The sequence below is a fragment of the Oncorhynchus masou genome, unplaced genomic scaffold, assembly GCF_036934945.1.
Source record: "Oncorhynchus masou masou isolate Uvic2021 unplaced genomic scaffold, UVic_Omas_1.1 unplaced_scaffold_6532, whole genome shotgun sequence".
NCBI classification, from domain to species: Eukaryota; Metazoa; Chordata; class Actinopteri; order Salmoniformes; family Salmonidae; genus Oncorhynchus; species Oncorhynchus masou.
The window spans coordinates 1-17,616 of NW_027012972.1; the positions used below are offsets into that span (position 1 = coordinate 1).

General features: G+C 49.6%; 1 protein-coding gene across 1 annotated transcript; it reads right to left on the minus strand.

Moving 5' to 3' along the window:
• Positions 1 to 2,350: 2,350 nt before the first annotated feature.
• On the minus strand, positions 2,351 to 16,845 carry LOC135536717 (polycomb protein suz12-like). The gene is made up of 5 exons (XM_064962976.1): positions 15,841 to 16,845; positions 13,725 to 13,830; positions 5,910 to 6,093; positions 5,269 to 5,360; positions 2,351 to 2,785 (listed from the first exon to the last, which is right to left on the minus strand). The coding sequence occupies exons 1-5, from the start codon at positions 15,861 to 15,863 to the stop codon at positions 2,378 to 2,380; spliced, it is 813 nt and encodes a 270-aa protein (XP_064819048.1). The 5' UTR covers positions 15,864 to 16,845; the 3' UTR covers positions 2,351 to 2,377.
• Positions 16,846 to 17,616: the final 771 nt, after the last annotated feature.

The window sequence follows — 17,616 nt, forward strand, 5'->3', positions numbered from 1 at the left end:
TGTCTGTCTGCGTTCCCTGCAGATGAAGGTGTGTGTCGTCTGTTCATGCGTTCACAGATGAAGGTGTGTGTGTCTGTCTGCGTTCCCTGCAGATGAAGGTGTGTGTGTCTGTCTGTCTGCGTTCCCTGCAGATGAAGGTGTGTGTCTGTCTGTCTGAAGGTGTGTGTGTGTGTGTGTGTCTGTCTCCCTGCAGATGAAGGTGTGTGTGTCTGTCTGTCTGCGTCATGCCCCTGCAGATGAAGGTGTGTGTGTGTCTGTCTGTCTGCGTTCCCTGCAGATGAAGGTGTGTGTGTCTGTCTGTCTGTCAGATGCGTTCCCTGCAGATGAAGGTGTGTCTGTCTGTCTCGTTCCCTGCAGATGAAGGTGTGTGTGTGTCTGTCTGCGTTACCTGCAGATGAAGGTGTGTGTGTGTGTCTGTCTGTCTGCGTTCCCCTGCAGATGAAGGTGTGTGTCTGTCTGTCTGCGTTACCTGCAGATGAAGGTGTGTGTGTGTGTGTGTGTGTCTGTCTGCGTTACCTGCAGATGAAGGTGTGTGTCTGTCTGCGCCTCAGATGAAGGTGTGTGTGTGTGTGTGTGTGTGGTGTCTGTCTGTCTGCGTTACCTGCAGATGAAGGTGTGTGTCTGTCTGCGTTACCTGCAGATGAAGGTGTGTGTGTCTGTCTGTGTTACCTGCAGATGAAGGTGTGTGTCTGTCTGTGTTACCTGCAGATGAAGGTGTGTGTGTGTGTGTGTCTGTCTGCGTTCCCTGCAGATGAAATGTGTGTGTGTGTGTGTCTGTGCGTTCACTGCAGATGAAGGTGTGTGTCTGTCGTTACCTGCAGATGAAGGTGTGTGTGTGTGTGTCTGTCTGTGCGTTACCTGCAGATGAAGGTGTGTGTGTGTGTGTGTTACCTGCAGATGAAGGTGTGTGTGTTACCTGCAGATGAAGGTGTGTGTGTGTGTGTGTTACCTGCAGATGAAGGTGTGTGTGTGTGTGTGTGTCTGTCTGTCTGTCGTTACCTGCAGATGAAGGTGTGTGTGTGTCTGTCTGCGTTACCTGCAGATGAAGTGTGTGTGTGTGTGTCTGTCTGTCTGCGTTCCTGCAGATGAAGGTGTGTGTCACTGTCTGTCTGCGTTACCTGCAGATGAAGGTGTGTGGGTGTGTGTCTGTCTGGGTTACCTGCAGATGAAGGTGTGTGCTCCGTCTGCGTTACCTGCAGACATGCATGTGTGTGTGTGTGTGTGTGTGTGTGTGTCTGTCTGTCTTACCTCTGCAGATGAAGGTGTGTGTCTGTCTGCGTTACCACAGGATGAAGATGTGTGTCTGTCTGTGTTACCTGCAGATGAAGGTGTGTGTGTCTGTCTGTGTTACCTGCAGATGAAGGTGTGTGTGTGTGTGTGTCTGTCTGCTGCCTCCCCTAGATGAAAGTGTGTGTGCGTGTGTTCGTCTGCGCACTGAGATGAAGGTGTGTGTGTGTGTGTCTGTCTGTGCGTTACCTGCAGATGAAGGTGTGTGTGTGTGTTACCTGCAGATGAAGGTGTGTGTGTGTGTGTGTGTTACCTGCAGATGAAGGTGTGTGTGTGTGTGTGTTACCTGCAGATGAAGGTGTGTGTGTGTGTGTGTTACCTGCAGATGAAGGGTGTGTGTGTGTGTGTGTCTGTCTGTCTGTCTGCGTTACCTGCAGATGAAGGTATAGTGTGTGTCTGTCTGCGTTACCTGCAGATGAAGGTGTGTCTGTCTGTCTGCGTTAACTGCAGATGAAGGTGTGTGTGTGTGTGTGTCTGTCTGTCTGCGTTACCTGCAGATGAAGGTGTGTGTGTGTGTCTGTCTGTCTGCGTTACCTGCAGATGAAGGTGTGTGTGTGTGTGTGTATGACCCAGACGTGTGTACCCAGTTACCTGCAGACGAGGATGTGTGTGACGGGGATCTCTTGACGGGGTCCGTTCCTGCTGAAGCGAAGCCGGGCTGACTGTGAATATCCCGAGGATTCCCAGCGTGCGCCCGTCGTAACGCTCAGGTCTCTAATACCCCCCATCGACACGTCTATCCTCGCAGACCCTTTAGGGTGGGGCTGGTGAGGTCATAGAGCGTGTCAATCACAACGGACCTGTATAGTTTAATAACCAGCCCTTATTCAGCCCCCAATATGTACAGTTCCTGACGGTACACACCCCCACCCCTGGTCTCTCTCACCTCCTAGGCTGTTTACACAGCCAGACCAATTATTGGCAAAATATCAGAATTGGGCTGCCTGTCTAAATGCAGTCATAGTTGAAAGATGAATCTGCTGTGGGCCAGTTTGAAGAGACTGTTATAAAGGTCCTCCACAGTTCAGAGTACACCAGACACACACACACCCTGTCACTGGGTCTCTCTCTCTCTTGCTTCCCCTCGCTCTCACCACATAGTTGAAGATGAATCTGCTGTGGGCCAGTTTGAGGAGACTGTAGTCCTCCACAGTTCAGAGTACACCAGACACACACACACCCTGTCACTGGGTCTCTCTCTCTCTTGCTTGCCCTCGCTCTCACCACATAGTTGAAGATGAATCTGCTGTCGGCCAGTTTGAGGAGACTGTAGTCCTCCACAGTTCAGAGTACACCAGACACACACACACCCTGTCACTGGGTCTCTCTCTCTCTTGCTTCCCCTCGCTCTCACCACGTAGTTGAAGATGAATCTGCTGTGGGCCAGTTTGAGGTGTTTGAGGAGACTGTAGAGTCTCCTACAGTTCAGAGTGCACCAGGGACAGTGGAGGTCATCTCTAGCCTCAGTCTGCTGCTGTGTGTTGTGGTTATACAGGAACTAGAGAGAGGAGAGAGAGAGAGAGCGTGAGAAGGATAGACTATGTAATTCTACACAAAAGGTCAGCCAGTCTGACCATAGAGTATGAGCCAGTAGAAACTATGAAACTCCCCATCATAAGACAGCCAAGTCTGAAATACACTGTACCAAATGGGACCCTATTGCCTACATAGTGAACCATGGGCCCTGGTCAAATGAAGGGCACTATATAGGGAACAGGATACAGACCTGTTATAAAGGACCAGGTCTCTAATAACCCCCAGTCAGACCTGTTATAAAGGACCAGGTCTCTAATAACCCCCAGTCAGACCTGTTATAAAGGACCAGGTCTCTAATAACCCCCCAGTCAGATCTGTTATAAAGGACCAGGTCTCTAATAACCCCCAGTCAGACCTGTTATAAAGGACCAGGTCTCTAATACCATCCACCCCCAGTCAGACCTGTTATAAAGGACCAGGTCTCTAATAACCCCCAGTCAGACCTGTTATAAAGGACCAGGTCTCTAATAACCCCCAGTCAGATCTGTTATAAAGGACCAGGTCTCTAATAACCCCCAGTCAGACCTGTTATAAAGGACCAGGTCTCTAATAACACCCAGTCAGACCTGTTATAAAGGACCAGGTCTCTAATAACCCCCAGTCAGACCTGTTATAAAGGACCAGGTCTCTAATAACCCCCAGTCAGACCTGTTATAAAGGACCAGGTCTCTAATAACCCCCAGTCATACCTGTTATAAAGGACCAGGTCTCTAATAACCCCCAGTCAGACCTGTTATAAAGGACCAGGTCTCTAATAACCCCCAGTCAGACCTGTTATAAAGGACCAGGTCTCTAATAACCCCAGTCAGACCTGTTATAAAGGACCAGGTCTCTAATAACCCCCAGTCATACCTGTTATAAAGGACCAGGTCTCTAATAACCCCCAGTCAGACCTGTTATAAAGGACCAGGTCTCTAATAACCCCCAGTCAGACCTGTCATAAAGGACCAGGTCTCTAATAACCCCCAGTCAGACCTGTTATAAAGGACCAGGTCTCTAATAACCCCAGTCAGACCTGTTATAAAGGACCAGGTCTCTAATACCATCCACCTCCAGTCAGACCTGTTATAAAGGACCAGGTCTCTAATAACCCCCAGTCAGACCTGTTATAAAGGACCAGGTCTCTAATAACCCCCAGTCAGACCTGTTATAAAGGACCAGGTCTCTAATACCATCCAGTCAGACCTGTTATAAAGGACCAGGTCTCTAATAACCCCCAGTCAGACCTGTTATAAAGGACCAGGTCTCTAATAACCCCCAGTCAGACCTGTTATAAAGGACCAGGTCTCTAATAACCCCCAGTCAGACCTGTCATAAAGGACCAGGTCTCTAATAACCCCCAGTCAGACCTGTTATAAAGGACCAGGTCTCTAATAACCCCCAGTCAGACCTGTTATAAAGGACCAGGTCTCTAATAACCCCAGTCAGACCTGTTATAAAGGACCAGGTCTCTAATAACCCCCAGTCAGACCTGTTATAAAGGACCAGGTCTCTAATAACCCCCAGTCAGACCTGTCATAAAGGACCAGGTCTCTAATACCCCCAGTCAGACCTGTTATAAAGGACCAGGTCTCTAATAACCCCCCAGTCAAACCTGTTATAAAGGACCAGGTCTCTAATAACCCCCAGTCAGACCTGTTATAAAGGACCAGGTCTCTAATAACCCCCCAGTCAGATCTGTTATAAAGGACCAGGTCTCTAATAACCCCCAGTCAGACCTGTTATAAAGGACCAGGTCTCTAATAACCCCCAGTCAGACCTGTTATAAAGGACCAGGTCTCTAATAACCCCCCAGTCAGATCTGTTATAAAGGACCAGGTCTCTAATAACCCCCAGTCAGACCTGTTATAAAGGACCAGGTCTCTAATAACCCCCAGTCAGACCTGTCATAAAGGACCAGGTCTCTAATACCCCCAGTCAGACCTGTTATAAAGGACCAGGTCTCTAATAACCCCCAGTCAAACCTGTTATAAAGGACCAGGTCTCTAATAACCCCCAGTCAGACCTGTTATAAAGGACCAGGTCTCTAATAACCCCCAGTCAGATCTGTTATAAAGGACCAGGTCTCTAATAACCCCCAGTCAGACCTGTTATAAAGGACCAGGTCTCTAATAACCCCAGTCAGACCTGTTATAAAGGACCAGGTCTCTAATAACCCCAGTCAGATCTGTTATAAAGGACCAGGTCTCTAATAACCCCCAGTCAGACCTGTTATAAAGGACCAGGTCTCTAATAACCCCCAGTCATACCTGTTATAAAGGACCAGGTCTCTAATACCCCCAGTCAGACCTGTTATAAAGGACCAGGTCTCTAATACCATCCACCTCCAGTCAGACACATAACAAGAGAACAAAAGACAAGTACAACACAACTGTGATTCAGACATGGATTGCACAATGCAATCTGCTCTAAAGTCAAGAATACAAGTGTGTTTCTCCCTCTCACCTGGTAGAATATGCGTAGATTGTCACTTGGTTCCTCAAGTGTGTGTTCCTGTCTCATCTGAAACTCTGTACTGCTGAAGGAGTCTTTCACAGCTACAGAGAGAGGGAAGAAACGTGTTCCACGTTTTAAAGGGATTCTTTAACGTGTTCCACGTTTTAAAGGGATTCTTTAACGTGTTCCACGTTTTAAAGGGATTCTTTAACGTGTTCCACGTTTTAAAGGGATTCCTTAACGTGTTCCACGTTTAAAGGGATTCCTTAACGTGTTCCACATTTAAAGGGATACTTCAGGATTTTGGTAATGAGGCCCTTTATCGACTTCCCCAGAAATCAGATCAACTCGTGGATACTACTTTTATTTCTCTGTGTCCAGTATGAAGGATGTTGCTAACTATCACTGGCGCAATTGCTAACTAATGTTCGCTAGCAGACACTACAGACTTCCAGTCATTGTGCTAACGCTAGTTAGCATTGGCTCACAAAACTACCTCTCAACTTCCTTTATACCGGACGCATAGACATAAAAATGATATCCATTTAAACATGGTATATGTTAAAGTTTAAATTGACACCATTTAGCGAGCTTCTACAAATTACAACAGTCCGTCTGTGTGCGAGTGCGTCGTCCGGCCCGTGTCTCACCTACGGTCTGAGTGGGTCTGAGGGAGCAGGGCTTAGGGTCGGAGGTCAGGCTGCTAGCGTCAGCGTTCCGCGTGGCGAGGGGTTTGGCCACAGGGGCCGTCGACCTGTCACTGGGCTCGCCTGTCCAACGCAGTGTGAACTGGAGAGTAGGACCCTTGGAGAACGTCTCAAACGGAGGGAGGAGCTACAGAAAGTGGGGGAGGGAGAGAGAGACAAAGACACGAGTAAAGGGAAGTGCTGACCTCTTCCTGTCTGTTCAGAGAGGAAGACCAGGGGCCTGGGAGGAGGAATTACACACGAGTGATGCACCCTATACAAAACTTCTGTACTTTTTTGATACAATAATATTTATTTTAGGTACTTCTGCCAAATGTGTCTCACGGATCAAATGTGTTTATCAATGCAGTCGATGTACCACACAGAGTGCACCGTGCCTGTCGCCACTTAGCCTGTACTGGAAGTCTAGGCTGCATCATGTTAGCTCTCCACAGCCTGTACTGGGAGTCTGGACTGTATCATGTTAGCTCCCCACTTAGCCTGTACTGGGAGTCTAGGCTGTATCATGTTAGCTCCCCACTTAGCCTGTACTGGGAGTCTGGGCTGCATCATGTTAGCTCCCCACTTAGCCTGTACTGGGAGTCTAGGCTGTATCATGTTAGCTCCCCACTTAGCCTGTACTGGGAGTCTGGGCTGCATCATGTTAGCTCCCCACTTAGCCTGGACTGGGAGTCTGGGCTGCATCATGTTAGCTCCCCACTTAGCCTGGACTGGGAGTCTAGGCTGCATCATGTTAGCTCTCCACTTAGCCTGTACTGGGAGTCTAGGCTGCATCATGTTAGCTCCCCACTTAGCCTGTACTGGGAGTCTAGGCTGCATCATGTTAGCTCTCCACTTAGCCTGTACTGGGAGTCTAGGCTGCATCATGTTAGCTCCCCACTTAGCCTGTACTGGGAGTCTAGGCTGCATCATGTTAGCTCCCCACTTAGCCTGTACTGGGAGTCTGGACTGCATCATGTTAGCTCCCCACTTAGCCTGTACTGGGAGTCTAGGCTGCATCATGTTAGCTCCCCACTTAGCCTGTACTGGGAGTCTAGGCTGCATCATGTTAGCTCCCCACTTAGCCTGTACTGGGAGTCTAGGCTGCATCATGTTAGCTCCCCACTTAGCCTGTACTGGGAGTCTGGACTGCATCATGTTAGCTCCCCACTTAGCCTGTACTGGGAGTCTAGGCTGCATCATGTTAGCTCTCCACTTAGCCTGTACTGGGAGTCTAGGCTGCATCATGTTAGCTCCCCACTTAGCCTGTACTGGGAGTCTAGGCTGCATCATGTTAGCTCTCCACAGCCTGTACTGGGAGTCTAGGCTGCATCATGTTAGCTCCCCACTTAGCCTGTACTGGAAGTCTAGGCTGCATCATGTTAGCTCTCCACTTAGCCTGTACTGGAAGTCTAGGCTGCATCATGTTAGCTCCCCACTTAGCCTGTACTGGAAGTCTAGGCTGCATCATGTTAGCTCCCCACTTAGCCTGTACTGGGAGTCTGGACTGCATCATGTTAGCTCCCCACTTAGCCTGTACTGGGAGTCTAGGCTGCATCATGTTAGCTCTCCACTTAGCCTGTACTGGGAGTCTAGGCTGCATCATGTTAGCTCCCCACTTAGCCTGTACTGGGAGTCTAGGCTGCATCATGTTAGCTCCCCACTTAGCCTGTACTGGGAGTCTAGGCTGCATCATGTTAGCTCTCCACAGCCTGTACTGGGAGTCTAGGCTGCATCATGTTAGCTCCCCACTTAGCCTGTACTGGAAGTCTAGGCTGCATCATGTTAGCTCCCCACTTAGCCTGTACTGGGAGTCTAGGCTGTATCATGTTAGCTCCCCACTTAGCCTGGACTGGGAGTCTGGGCTGCATCATGTTAGCTCCCCACTTAGCCTGGACTGGGAGTCTAGGCTGCATCATGTTAGCTCTCCACTTAGCCTGTACTGGGAGTCTAGGCTGCTTCATGTTAGCTCCCACTTAGCCTGTACTGGGAGTCTAGGCTGCATCATGTTAGCTCCCCACTTAGCCTGTACTGGGAGTCTAGGCTGCATCATGTTAGCTCTCCACTTAGCCTGTACTGGGAGTCTAGGCTGCATCATGTTAGCTCCCCACTTAGCCTGTACTGGGAGTCTAGGCTGCATCATGTTAGCTCCCCACTTAGCCTGTACTGGGAGTCTGGACTGCATCATGTTAGCTCCCACTTAGCCTGTACTGGGAGTCTAGGCTGCATCATGTTAGCTCCCCACTTAGCCTGTACTGGGAGTCTAGGCTGCATCATGTTAGCTCCCACTTAGCCTGTACTGGGAGTCTAGGCTGCATCATGTTAGCTCCCCACTTAGCCTGTACTGGGAGTCTGGACTGCATCATGTTAGCTCCCCACTTAGCCTGTACTGGGAGTCTAGGCTGCATCATGTTAGCTCTCCACTTAGCCTGTACTGGGAGTCTAGGCTGCATCATGTTAGCTCCCCACTTAGCCTGTACTGGGAGTCTAGGCTGCATCATGTTAGCTCTCCACTTAGCCTGTACTGGGAGTCTAGGCTGCATCATGTTAGCTCCCACTTAGCCTGTACTGGGAGTCTAGGCTGCATCATGTTAGCTCCCACTTAGCCTGTACTGGGAGTCTGGACTGCATCATGTTAGCTCCCCACTTAGCCTGTACTGGGAGTCTAGGCTGCATCATGTTAGCTCCCACTTAGCCTGTACTGGGAGTCTAGGCTGCATCATGTTAGCTCCCCACTTAGCCTGTACTGGGAGTCTAGGCTGCATCATGTTAGCTCCCCACTTAGCCTGTACTGGGAGTCTGGACTGCATCATGTTAGCTCCCCACTTAGCCTGTACTGGGAGTCTAGGCTGCATCATGTTAGCTCTCCACTTAGCCTGTACTGGGAGTCTAGGCTGCATCATGTTAGCTCCCCACTTAGCCTGTACTGGGAGTCTAGGCTGCATCATGTTAGCTCTCCACAGACTGTACTGGGAGTCTAGGCTGCATCATGTTAGCTCCCACTTAGCCTGTACTGGAAGTCTAGGCTGCATCATGTTAGCTCCCCACTTAGCCTGTACTGGAAGTCTAGGCTGCATCATGTTAGCTCCCCACTTAGCCTGTACTGGGAGTCTGGACTGCATCATGTTAGCTCCCCACTTAGCCTGTACTGGGAGTCTAGGCTGCATCATGTTAGCTCTCCACTTAGCCTGTACTGGGAGTCTAGGCTGCATCATGTTAGCTCCCCACTTAGCCTGTACTGGGAGTCTAGGCTGCATCATGTTAGCTCCCCACTTAGCCTGTACTGGGAGTCTAGGCTGCATCATGTTAGCTCTCCACAGCCTGTACTGGGAGTCTAGGCTGCATCATGTTAGCTCCCCACTTAGCCTGTACTGGAAGTCTAGGCTGCATCATGTTAGCTCCCCACTTAGCCTGTACTGGGAGTCTAGGCTGTATCATGTTAGCTCCCCACTTAGCCTGGACTGGGAGTCTGGGCTGCATCATGTTAGCTCCCCACTTAGCCTGGACTGGGAGTCTAGGCTGCATCATGTTAGCTCTCCACTTAGCCTGTACTGGGAGTCTAGGCTGCTTCATGTTAGCTCCCCACTTAGCCTGTACTGGGAGTCTAGGCTGCATCATGTTAGCTCCCCACTTAGCCTGTACTGGGAGTCTAGGCTGCATCATGTTAGCTCTCCACTTAGCCTGTACTGGGAGTCTAGGCTGCATCATGTTAGCTCCCCACTTAGCCTGTACTGGGAGTCTAGGCTGCATCATGTTAGCTCCCACTTAGCCTGTACTGGGAGTCTGGACTGCATCATGTTAGCTCCCCACTTAGCCTGTACTGGGAGTCTAGGCTGCATCATGTTAGCTCCCCACTTAGCCTGTACTGGGAGTCTAGGCTGCATCATGTTAGCTCCCCACTTAGCCTGTACTGGGAGTCTAGGCTGCATCATGTTAGCTCCCCACTTAGCCTGTACTGGGAGTCTGGACTGCATCATGTTAGCTCCCCACTTAGCCTGTACTGGGAGTCTAGGCTGCATCATGTTAGCTCTCCACTTAGCCTGTACTGGGAGTCTAGGCTGCATCATGTTAGCTCCCCACTTAGCCTGTACTGGGAGTCTAGGCTGCATCATGTTAGCTCTCCACAGCCTGTACTGGGAGTCTAGGCTGCATCATGTTAGCTCCCCACTTAGCCTGTACTGGAAGTCTAGGCTGCATCATGTTAGCTCCCCACTTAGCCTGTACTGGAAGTCTAGGCTGTATCATGTTAGCTCTCCACTTAGCCTGTACTGGGAGTCTAGGCTGCATCATGTTAGCTCCCCACTTAGCCTGTACTGGGAGTCTGGACTGTATCATGTTAGCTCCCCACTTAGCCTGTACTGGGAGTCTGGACTGTATCATGTTAGCTCCCCACTTAGCCTCCACTAGGAGTCTGGACTGTATCATGTTAGCTCCTCACTTAGTCTGGACTGTATCATGTTAACTTCAAAACAGTCTTAGTGGGGAGCTAACACACTTGAATAATGCAACATGGATAAATGTTGAAACTGATAATTACTAGTCGTAAAACATACAGGGTAGAATAACTTTACAATGCATGAAGATACCGGTAGCTTCCAACTTCGTAGGCTAACGTTCCATGCTAGCTGACAGCTAAAGCTAACATTTCACTACCACTAGTGGTTTTTACGCAGGACCTTATTCAAATGTGAATTCACATCATTTTATGATTCATCGTTAAAAAATAATAATAATTTTAAATGGCTGTTTCAATGTTGTACATTTGTCACATCCCTATTTTAAATGTAATGATACTGAACTTCTAAGATGTCTAACTATTGAACAGAGTTGTAGCTGAGTTCATCTGACTGGATCAGGTGCCATTCTATTGAACAGAGTAGTAGCTGAGTTCATCTGATTGGATCAGGAGCCATTCTATTGAACAGAGTAGTAGCTGAGTTCATCTGATTGGATCAGGAGCCATTCTATTGAACAGAGTAGTAGCTGAGTTCATCTGATTGATCAGGAGCCATTCTATTGAACAGAGTAGTAGCTGAGTTCATCTGATTGGATCAGGAGCCATTCTATTGAACAGAGTAGTAGCTGAGTTCATCTGATTGGATCAGGTGACTAACTATTGAACAGAGTAGTAGCTGAGTTCATCTGACTGGATCAGGAGACTAACTATTGAACAGAGTAGTAGCTGAGTTCATCTGACTGGACCAGGAGCCATTCTATTGAACAGAGTTGTAGCTGAGTTCATCTGATTGGATCAGGAGACTAACTATTGAACAGAGTTGTAGCTGAGTTCATCTGACTGGACCAGCAGCCATTCTGGGACTTGTTGATATACCTTTTATTTATATACATGTTTTATTGAACTAGGCAAGTCAGTTAAGAAGAAATGTTTATTTACAATGAGGCCTACCAAAAGGCAAATGGCTCTGCGGGGACGAGGGCTGGGATTAAAAATTATACATACACACACACACACACACACACACACACACACACACACACATACATACATACATACATACATACATGGACCCTATTCCAACTAAACTACTGAAAGAGCTGCTTCCTGTGCTTGGCCCTCCTATGCTGAACATAATAAACGCTCTCTATCCACCGGATGTGTACCAAACTCACTAAAAGTGGCAGTAATAAAGCCTCTCTTGAAAAAGCCAAACCTTGACCCAGAAAATATAAAAAACTAAATCGGCCTATATCGAATCTTCCATTCCTCTCAAAAAAAAAAAATGAAAAAGCTGTTCACTGCCTCCTGAAGACAACAATGTATACGAAATGTTTCAGTCTGGTTTTAGACCCCATCATAGCACTGAGACTGCACTTGTAAGGTGGTAAATGACCTTTTAATGACGTCAGACCGAGGCTCTGCATCTGTCCTCGTGCTCCTAGAACTTAGTGCTGCTTTTGATACCATCGATCACCACATTCTTGTGGAGAGATTGGAAACCCAAATTGTCAACACAGACAAGTTCTGGCCTGGTTTACATCTTATCTGTCGGAAAGATATCAGTTTGTCTCTGTGAATGGTTTGTCCTCTGACAAATCAACTGTAAATGTCGGTGTTCCTCAAGGTTCCCTTTTAGGACCACTATTGTTTTCACTATATATTTTACCTCTTGGGGATGTCATTCGAAAACATAATGTTAACTTTCACTGCTATGTGGATGACACACAGCTGTACATTTCAATTAAACATTGTGAAGCCCCAAAATTGCCCTTGCCAGAAGCATGTGTTTCAGACATAAGGAAGTGGATGGCTGCAAACGTTCTACTTTTAAACTCGGACAAAACAGAGATGCTTGTTCTAGGTCCCAAGAAACAAAGAGATCTTCTGTTGTATCTGACAATTAATCTTAATGGTTGTACAGTCGTCTGAAATAAAACTGTGAAGGACCTCGGCGTTACTCTGGACCCTGATCTCTCTTTTGAAGAATATATCAAGACCATTTCAAGGACAGCTTTTTTCCATCTTCATAACATTGCAAAAATCAGAAACTGTGTAGTCTGGCCCAGGAGTGGGAAGGTGAACGGAAAGGCACTGGAGCAACGAACCGCCCTTGCTGTCTCTGCCTGGCCGGTTCCCCTCTTTCCACTGGGATTCTCTGCCTCTAACCCTATTACAGGGGCTGAGTCACTGGCTTACTGGGGCTCTTTCATGCCGTCCCTGGAAGGGGTGCGTCACCTGAGTGGGTTGATTCACTGATGTGGTCATCCTGTCTGGGTTGGCGCCCCCCCTTGGGTTGTGCCATGGCGGAGATCTTTGTGGGCTATACTCAGCCTTGTCTCAGGATGGTAAGTTGGTGGTTGAAGATATCCCACTAGTGGTGTGGGGGCTGTGCTTTGGCAAAGTGGGTGGGGTTATATCCTTCCTGTTTGGCCCTGTCCGGGTGGTGTCCTCGGATGGGGCCACCGTGTCTCCTGACCCCTCCTGTCTCAGCCTGCAGTATTTATGCTGCAGTAGTTTGTGTCGGGGGGCTCGGGTCAGTTTGTTATATCTGGAGTACTTCTCCTGTCCTATTCGGTGTCCTGTGTGAATCTAAGTGTGCGTTCTCTAATTCTCTCCTTCTCTCTTTCTTTCTCTCTCTCGGAGGACCTGAGCCCTAGGACCATGCCCCAGGACTACCTGACATGATGACTCCTTGCTGTCCCCAGTCCACCTGGCCTTGCTGCTGCTCCAGTTTCAACTGACCTGAGCCCTAGGACCATGCCCCAGGACAACCTGACATTATGACTCCTTGCTGTCCCCAGTCCACCTGACCGTGCTGCTGCTCCAGTTTCAACTGTTCTGCCTTATTATTCGACCATGCCAGTCATTTATGAACATTTGAACATCTTGGCCATGTTCTGTTATAATCTCCACCCGGCACAGCCAGAAGAGGACTGGCCACCCCCCACACAGCCTGGTTCCTCTCTAGGTTTCTTCCTAGGTTTTGGCCTTTCTAGGGAGTTTTTCCTAGCCACCATGCTTCTACACCTGCATTGCTTGCTGTTTGGGGTTTTAGACTGGGTTTCTGTACAGCACTTTGAGATATCAGCTGATGTAAGAAGGGCTATATAAATAAATTTGATTTGATATATATATATATAAAATATAAGACAAAACACACATCATGACGAGAGACAACACAACAGCACATAAAGAGAGACCTAAGACAACAACATAGCATGGCATTAGCACATGACAACATATTGTTTTGGTATGGAGTAACGTGATACTAAACCTGGTTTCCAAGTCCAAATTGTGGTCTGGTGACAACACACACGTACCTTTCCATCCAGGTTCGTTTCCCAGGTGGCTCTCTTCTTGTTGACAGGACATTCCACCATCTGCTGCATAGACACCTCATACTCTCCATCTAACAACTGCAGACGCCTACACACACACACACACAAAAACATTAACAGCAACAGATACAGCCCATCCAACAACTGCAGACGCCCACACACACACACGAAAACATTAACAGCAACAGATACAGCCCATCCAACAACTGCAGACGCCCACACACACACACGAAAACATTAACAGCAACAGATACAGCCCATCCAACAACTGCAGACGCCCACACACACACACGAAAACATTAACAGCAACAGATACAGCCCATCCAACAACTGCAGACGCCCACACACACACACGAAAACATTAACAGCAACAGATACAGCCCATCCAACAACTGCAGACGCCCACACACACACACGAAAACATTAACAGCAACAGATACAGCCCATCCAACAACTGCAGACGCCCACACACACACACGAAAACATTAACAGCAACAGATACAGCCCATCCAACAACCGCAGACGCCTGAAAGGAGGAAGGGACATTGGCCGTCTTCCAGAGCTTCAGATCTGTGATGCAGAATGAGTCGGTTTTTGTGAACAAAGGTGATTTCTAGACGGCCAACTGCAAAGCAGTTGTTGTGGAACAAGCCACACAGCCCGCCAGAGACGCGGAACAAACCCGCCAGAGACGCGGAACAAGCCCTCCAGAGACGCGGAACAAGCCCGCCAGAGACGCGGAACAAGCCCGCCAGAGACGCGGAACAAGCCCGCCAGAGGCGCGGACCAAGCCCTCCAGAGGCGCGGACCAAGCCCTCCAGAGGCGCGGAACAAGCCCTCCAGAGGCGCGGACCAAGCCCTCCAGAGGCGCGGACCAAGCCCTCCAGAGGCGCGGACCAAGCCCTCCAGAGGCGCGGACCAAGCCCCACAGTCCTCCAGAGGCGCGGACCAAGCCCCACAGTCCTCCAGAGGCGCGGACCAAGCCCCACAGTCCTCCAGAGACGCGGACCAAGCCCCACAGTCCTCCAGATTCGCGGACCAAGCCCCACAGTCCTCCAGAGTCGCGGACCAAGCCCCACAGTCCTCCAGAGACGCGGACCAAGCCCCACAGTCCTCCAGAGGCGCGGACCAAGCCCCACAGTCCTCCAGAGGCGCGGACCAAGCCCCACAGTCCTCCAGAGGCGCGGACCAAGCCCCACAGTCCTCCAGAGGCGCGGACCAAGCCCCACAGTCCTCCAGAGGCGCGGACCAAGCCCCACAGTCCTCCAGAGGCGCGGACCAAGCCCCACAGTCCTCCAGAGGCGCGGACCAAGCCCCACAGTCCTCCAGAGGCGCGGACCAAGCCCCACAGTCCTCCAGAGTCGCGGACCAAGCCCCACAGTCCTCCAGATTCGCGGACCAAGCCCCACAGTCCTCCAGAGGCGCGGACCAAGCCCCACAGTCCTCCAGAGGCGCGGACCAAGCCCCACAGTCCTCCAGAGGCGCGGACCAAGCCCCACAGTCCTCCAGAGGCGCGGACCAAGCCCCACAGTCCTCCAGAGGCGCGGACCAAGCCCCACAGTCCTCCAGAGTCGCGGACCAAGCCCCACAGTCCTCCAGAGTCGCGGACCAAGCCCCACAGTCCTCCAGAGTCGCGGACCAAGCCCCACAGTCCTCCAGAGTCGCGGACCAAGCCCCACAGTCCTCCAGAGGCGCGGACCAAGCCCCACAGTCCTCCAGAGGCGCGGACCAAGCCCCACAGTCCTCCAGAGACGCGGACCAAGCCCCACAGTCCTCCAGAGACGCGGACCAAGCCCCACAGTCCTCCAGAGACGCGGACCAAGCCCCACAGTCCTCCAGAGACGCGGACCAAGCCCCACAGTCCTCCAGAGGCGCGGACCAAGCCCCACAGTCCTCCAGAGGCGCAGACCAAGCCCCACAGTCCTCCAGAGGCACAGACCAAGCCCCACAGTCCTCCAGAGACGCAGACCAAGCCCCACAGTCCTCCAGAGACGCGGACCAAGCCCCACAGTCCTCCAGAGACGCGGACCAAGCCCCACAGTCCCAGAAAGTCCTCAAGTATAGTAAGACATAGCTCTGTGTGTGTGTGTGTGTGTACCTGTTCTTATCAAACACAGTCATCTGAGCTACGAACGTTGTTTCTCCCACTTCTTCCTGTCTGACGGTAGAGCTTCTCTTCTTCCTGTTACACACATCCTCTGTTCCAATACAAGACTGGGGTTAACACACACACACATCCTCTGTACCAATACAAGACTGGGGTTAACACACACACACATCCTCTGTTCCAATACAAGACTGTGGTTAACACACACACACACACATCCTCTGTTCCAATACAAGACTGTGGTTAACACACACACACACATCCTCTGTTCCAATACAAGACTGGGGTTAACACACACACACATCCTCTGTACCAATACAAGACTGGGGTTAACACACACACACACATCCTCTGTTCCAATACAAGACTGGGGTTAACACACACACACATCCTCTGTTCCAATACAAGACTGGGGTTAACACACACACATCCTCTGTACCAATACAAGACTGGGGTTAACACACACACACACACACACATCCTCTGTACCAATACAAGACTGGGGTTAACACACACACACATCCTCTGTTCCAATACAAGACTGGGGTTAACACACACACACACACACACATCCTCTGTACCAATACAAGACTGGGGTTAACACACACACACACACACATCCTCTGTTCCAATACAAGACTGGGGTTAACACACACACATCCTCTGTTCCAATACAAGACTGGGGTTAACACACACACACATCCTCTGTTCCAATACAAGACTGGGGTTAACACACACATCCTCTGTTCCAATACAAGACTGGGGTTAACACACACACACACACACACATCCTCTGTTCCAATACAAGACTGGGGTTAACACACACACATCCTCTGTACCAATACAAGACTGGGGTTAACACACACACACACACACACACACACATCTCCTGTACCAATACAAGACTGGGGTTAACACACACACACACACACACATCCTCTGTACCAATACAAGACTGGGGTTAACACACACACACACACACACACACACATCCTCTGTTCCAATACAAGACTGGGGTTAACACACACACACATTCTGTACCAATACAAGACTGGGGTTAACACACATCCTCACTTCACACACTGCATCCTCTGTACCAATACAAGACTGGGGTTTTCACACACACACACACACACACACATCCTCTGTTCCAATACAAGACTGGGGTAACACACACACACATAACACTGTTCCAACATAAGACTGGGGTTAACACACACACACACACACACACATCCTCTGTACCAATACAAGACTGGGGTTAACACACACACACACACACACATCCTCTGTACCAATACAAGACTGTGGTGTACCAATACAAGACTGGGGTTAACACACACAACACACACACATCCTCTGTTCCAATACAAGACTAACACACACACACACACACACACACATCCTCTGTTTACAAAGCATCAAGCACACACACACACACACATCCTCTGCACCAATACAAGACTGGGGTTAACACACACACACATCCAATACAAGACTGGGGTTAACACACATATCCTTCTGTTCCAATACAAGACTGGGGTTAACACACACACACACACACACACACATCCTCTGTTCCAATACAAGACTGGGGTTAACACACACACACATCCTCTGTACCAATACAAGACTGGGGTTAACACACACACACATCCCCTGTACCAATACAAGACTGGGGTTAACACACACACATCCTCTGTTCCAATACAAGACTGTGGTTAACACACACACACATCCTCTGTACCAATACAAGACTGGGGTTAA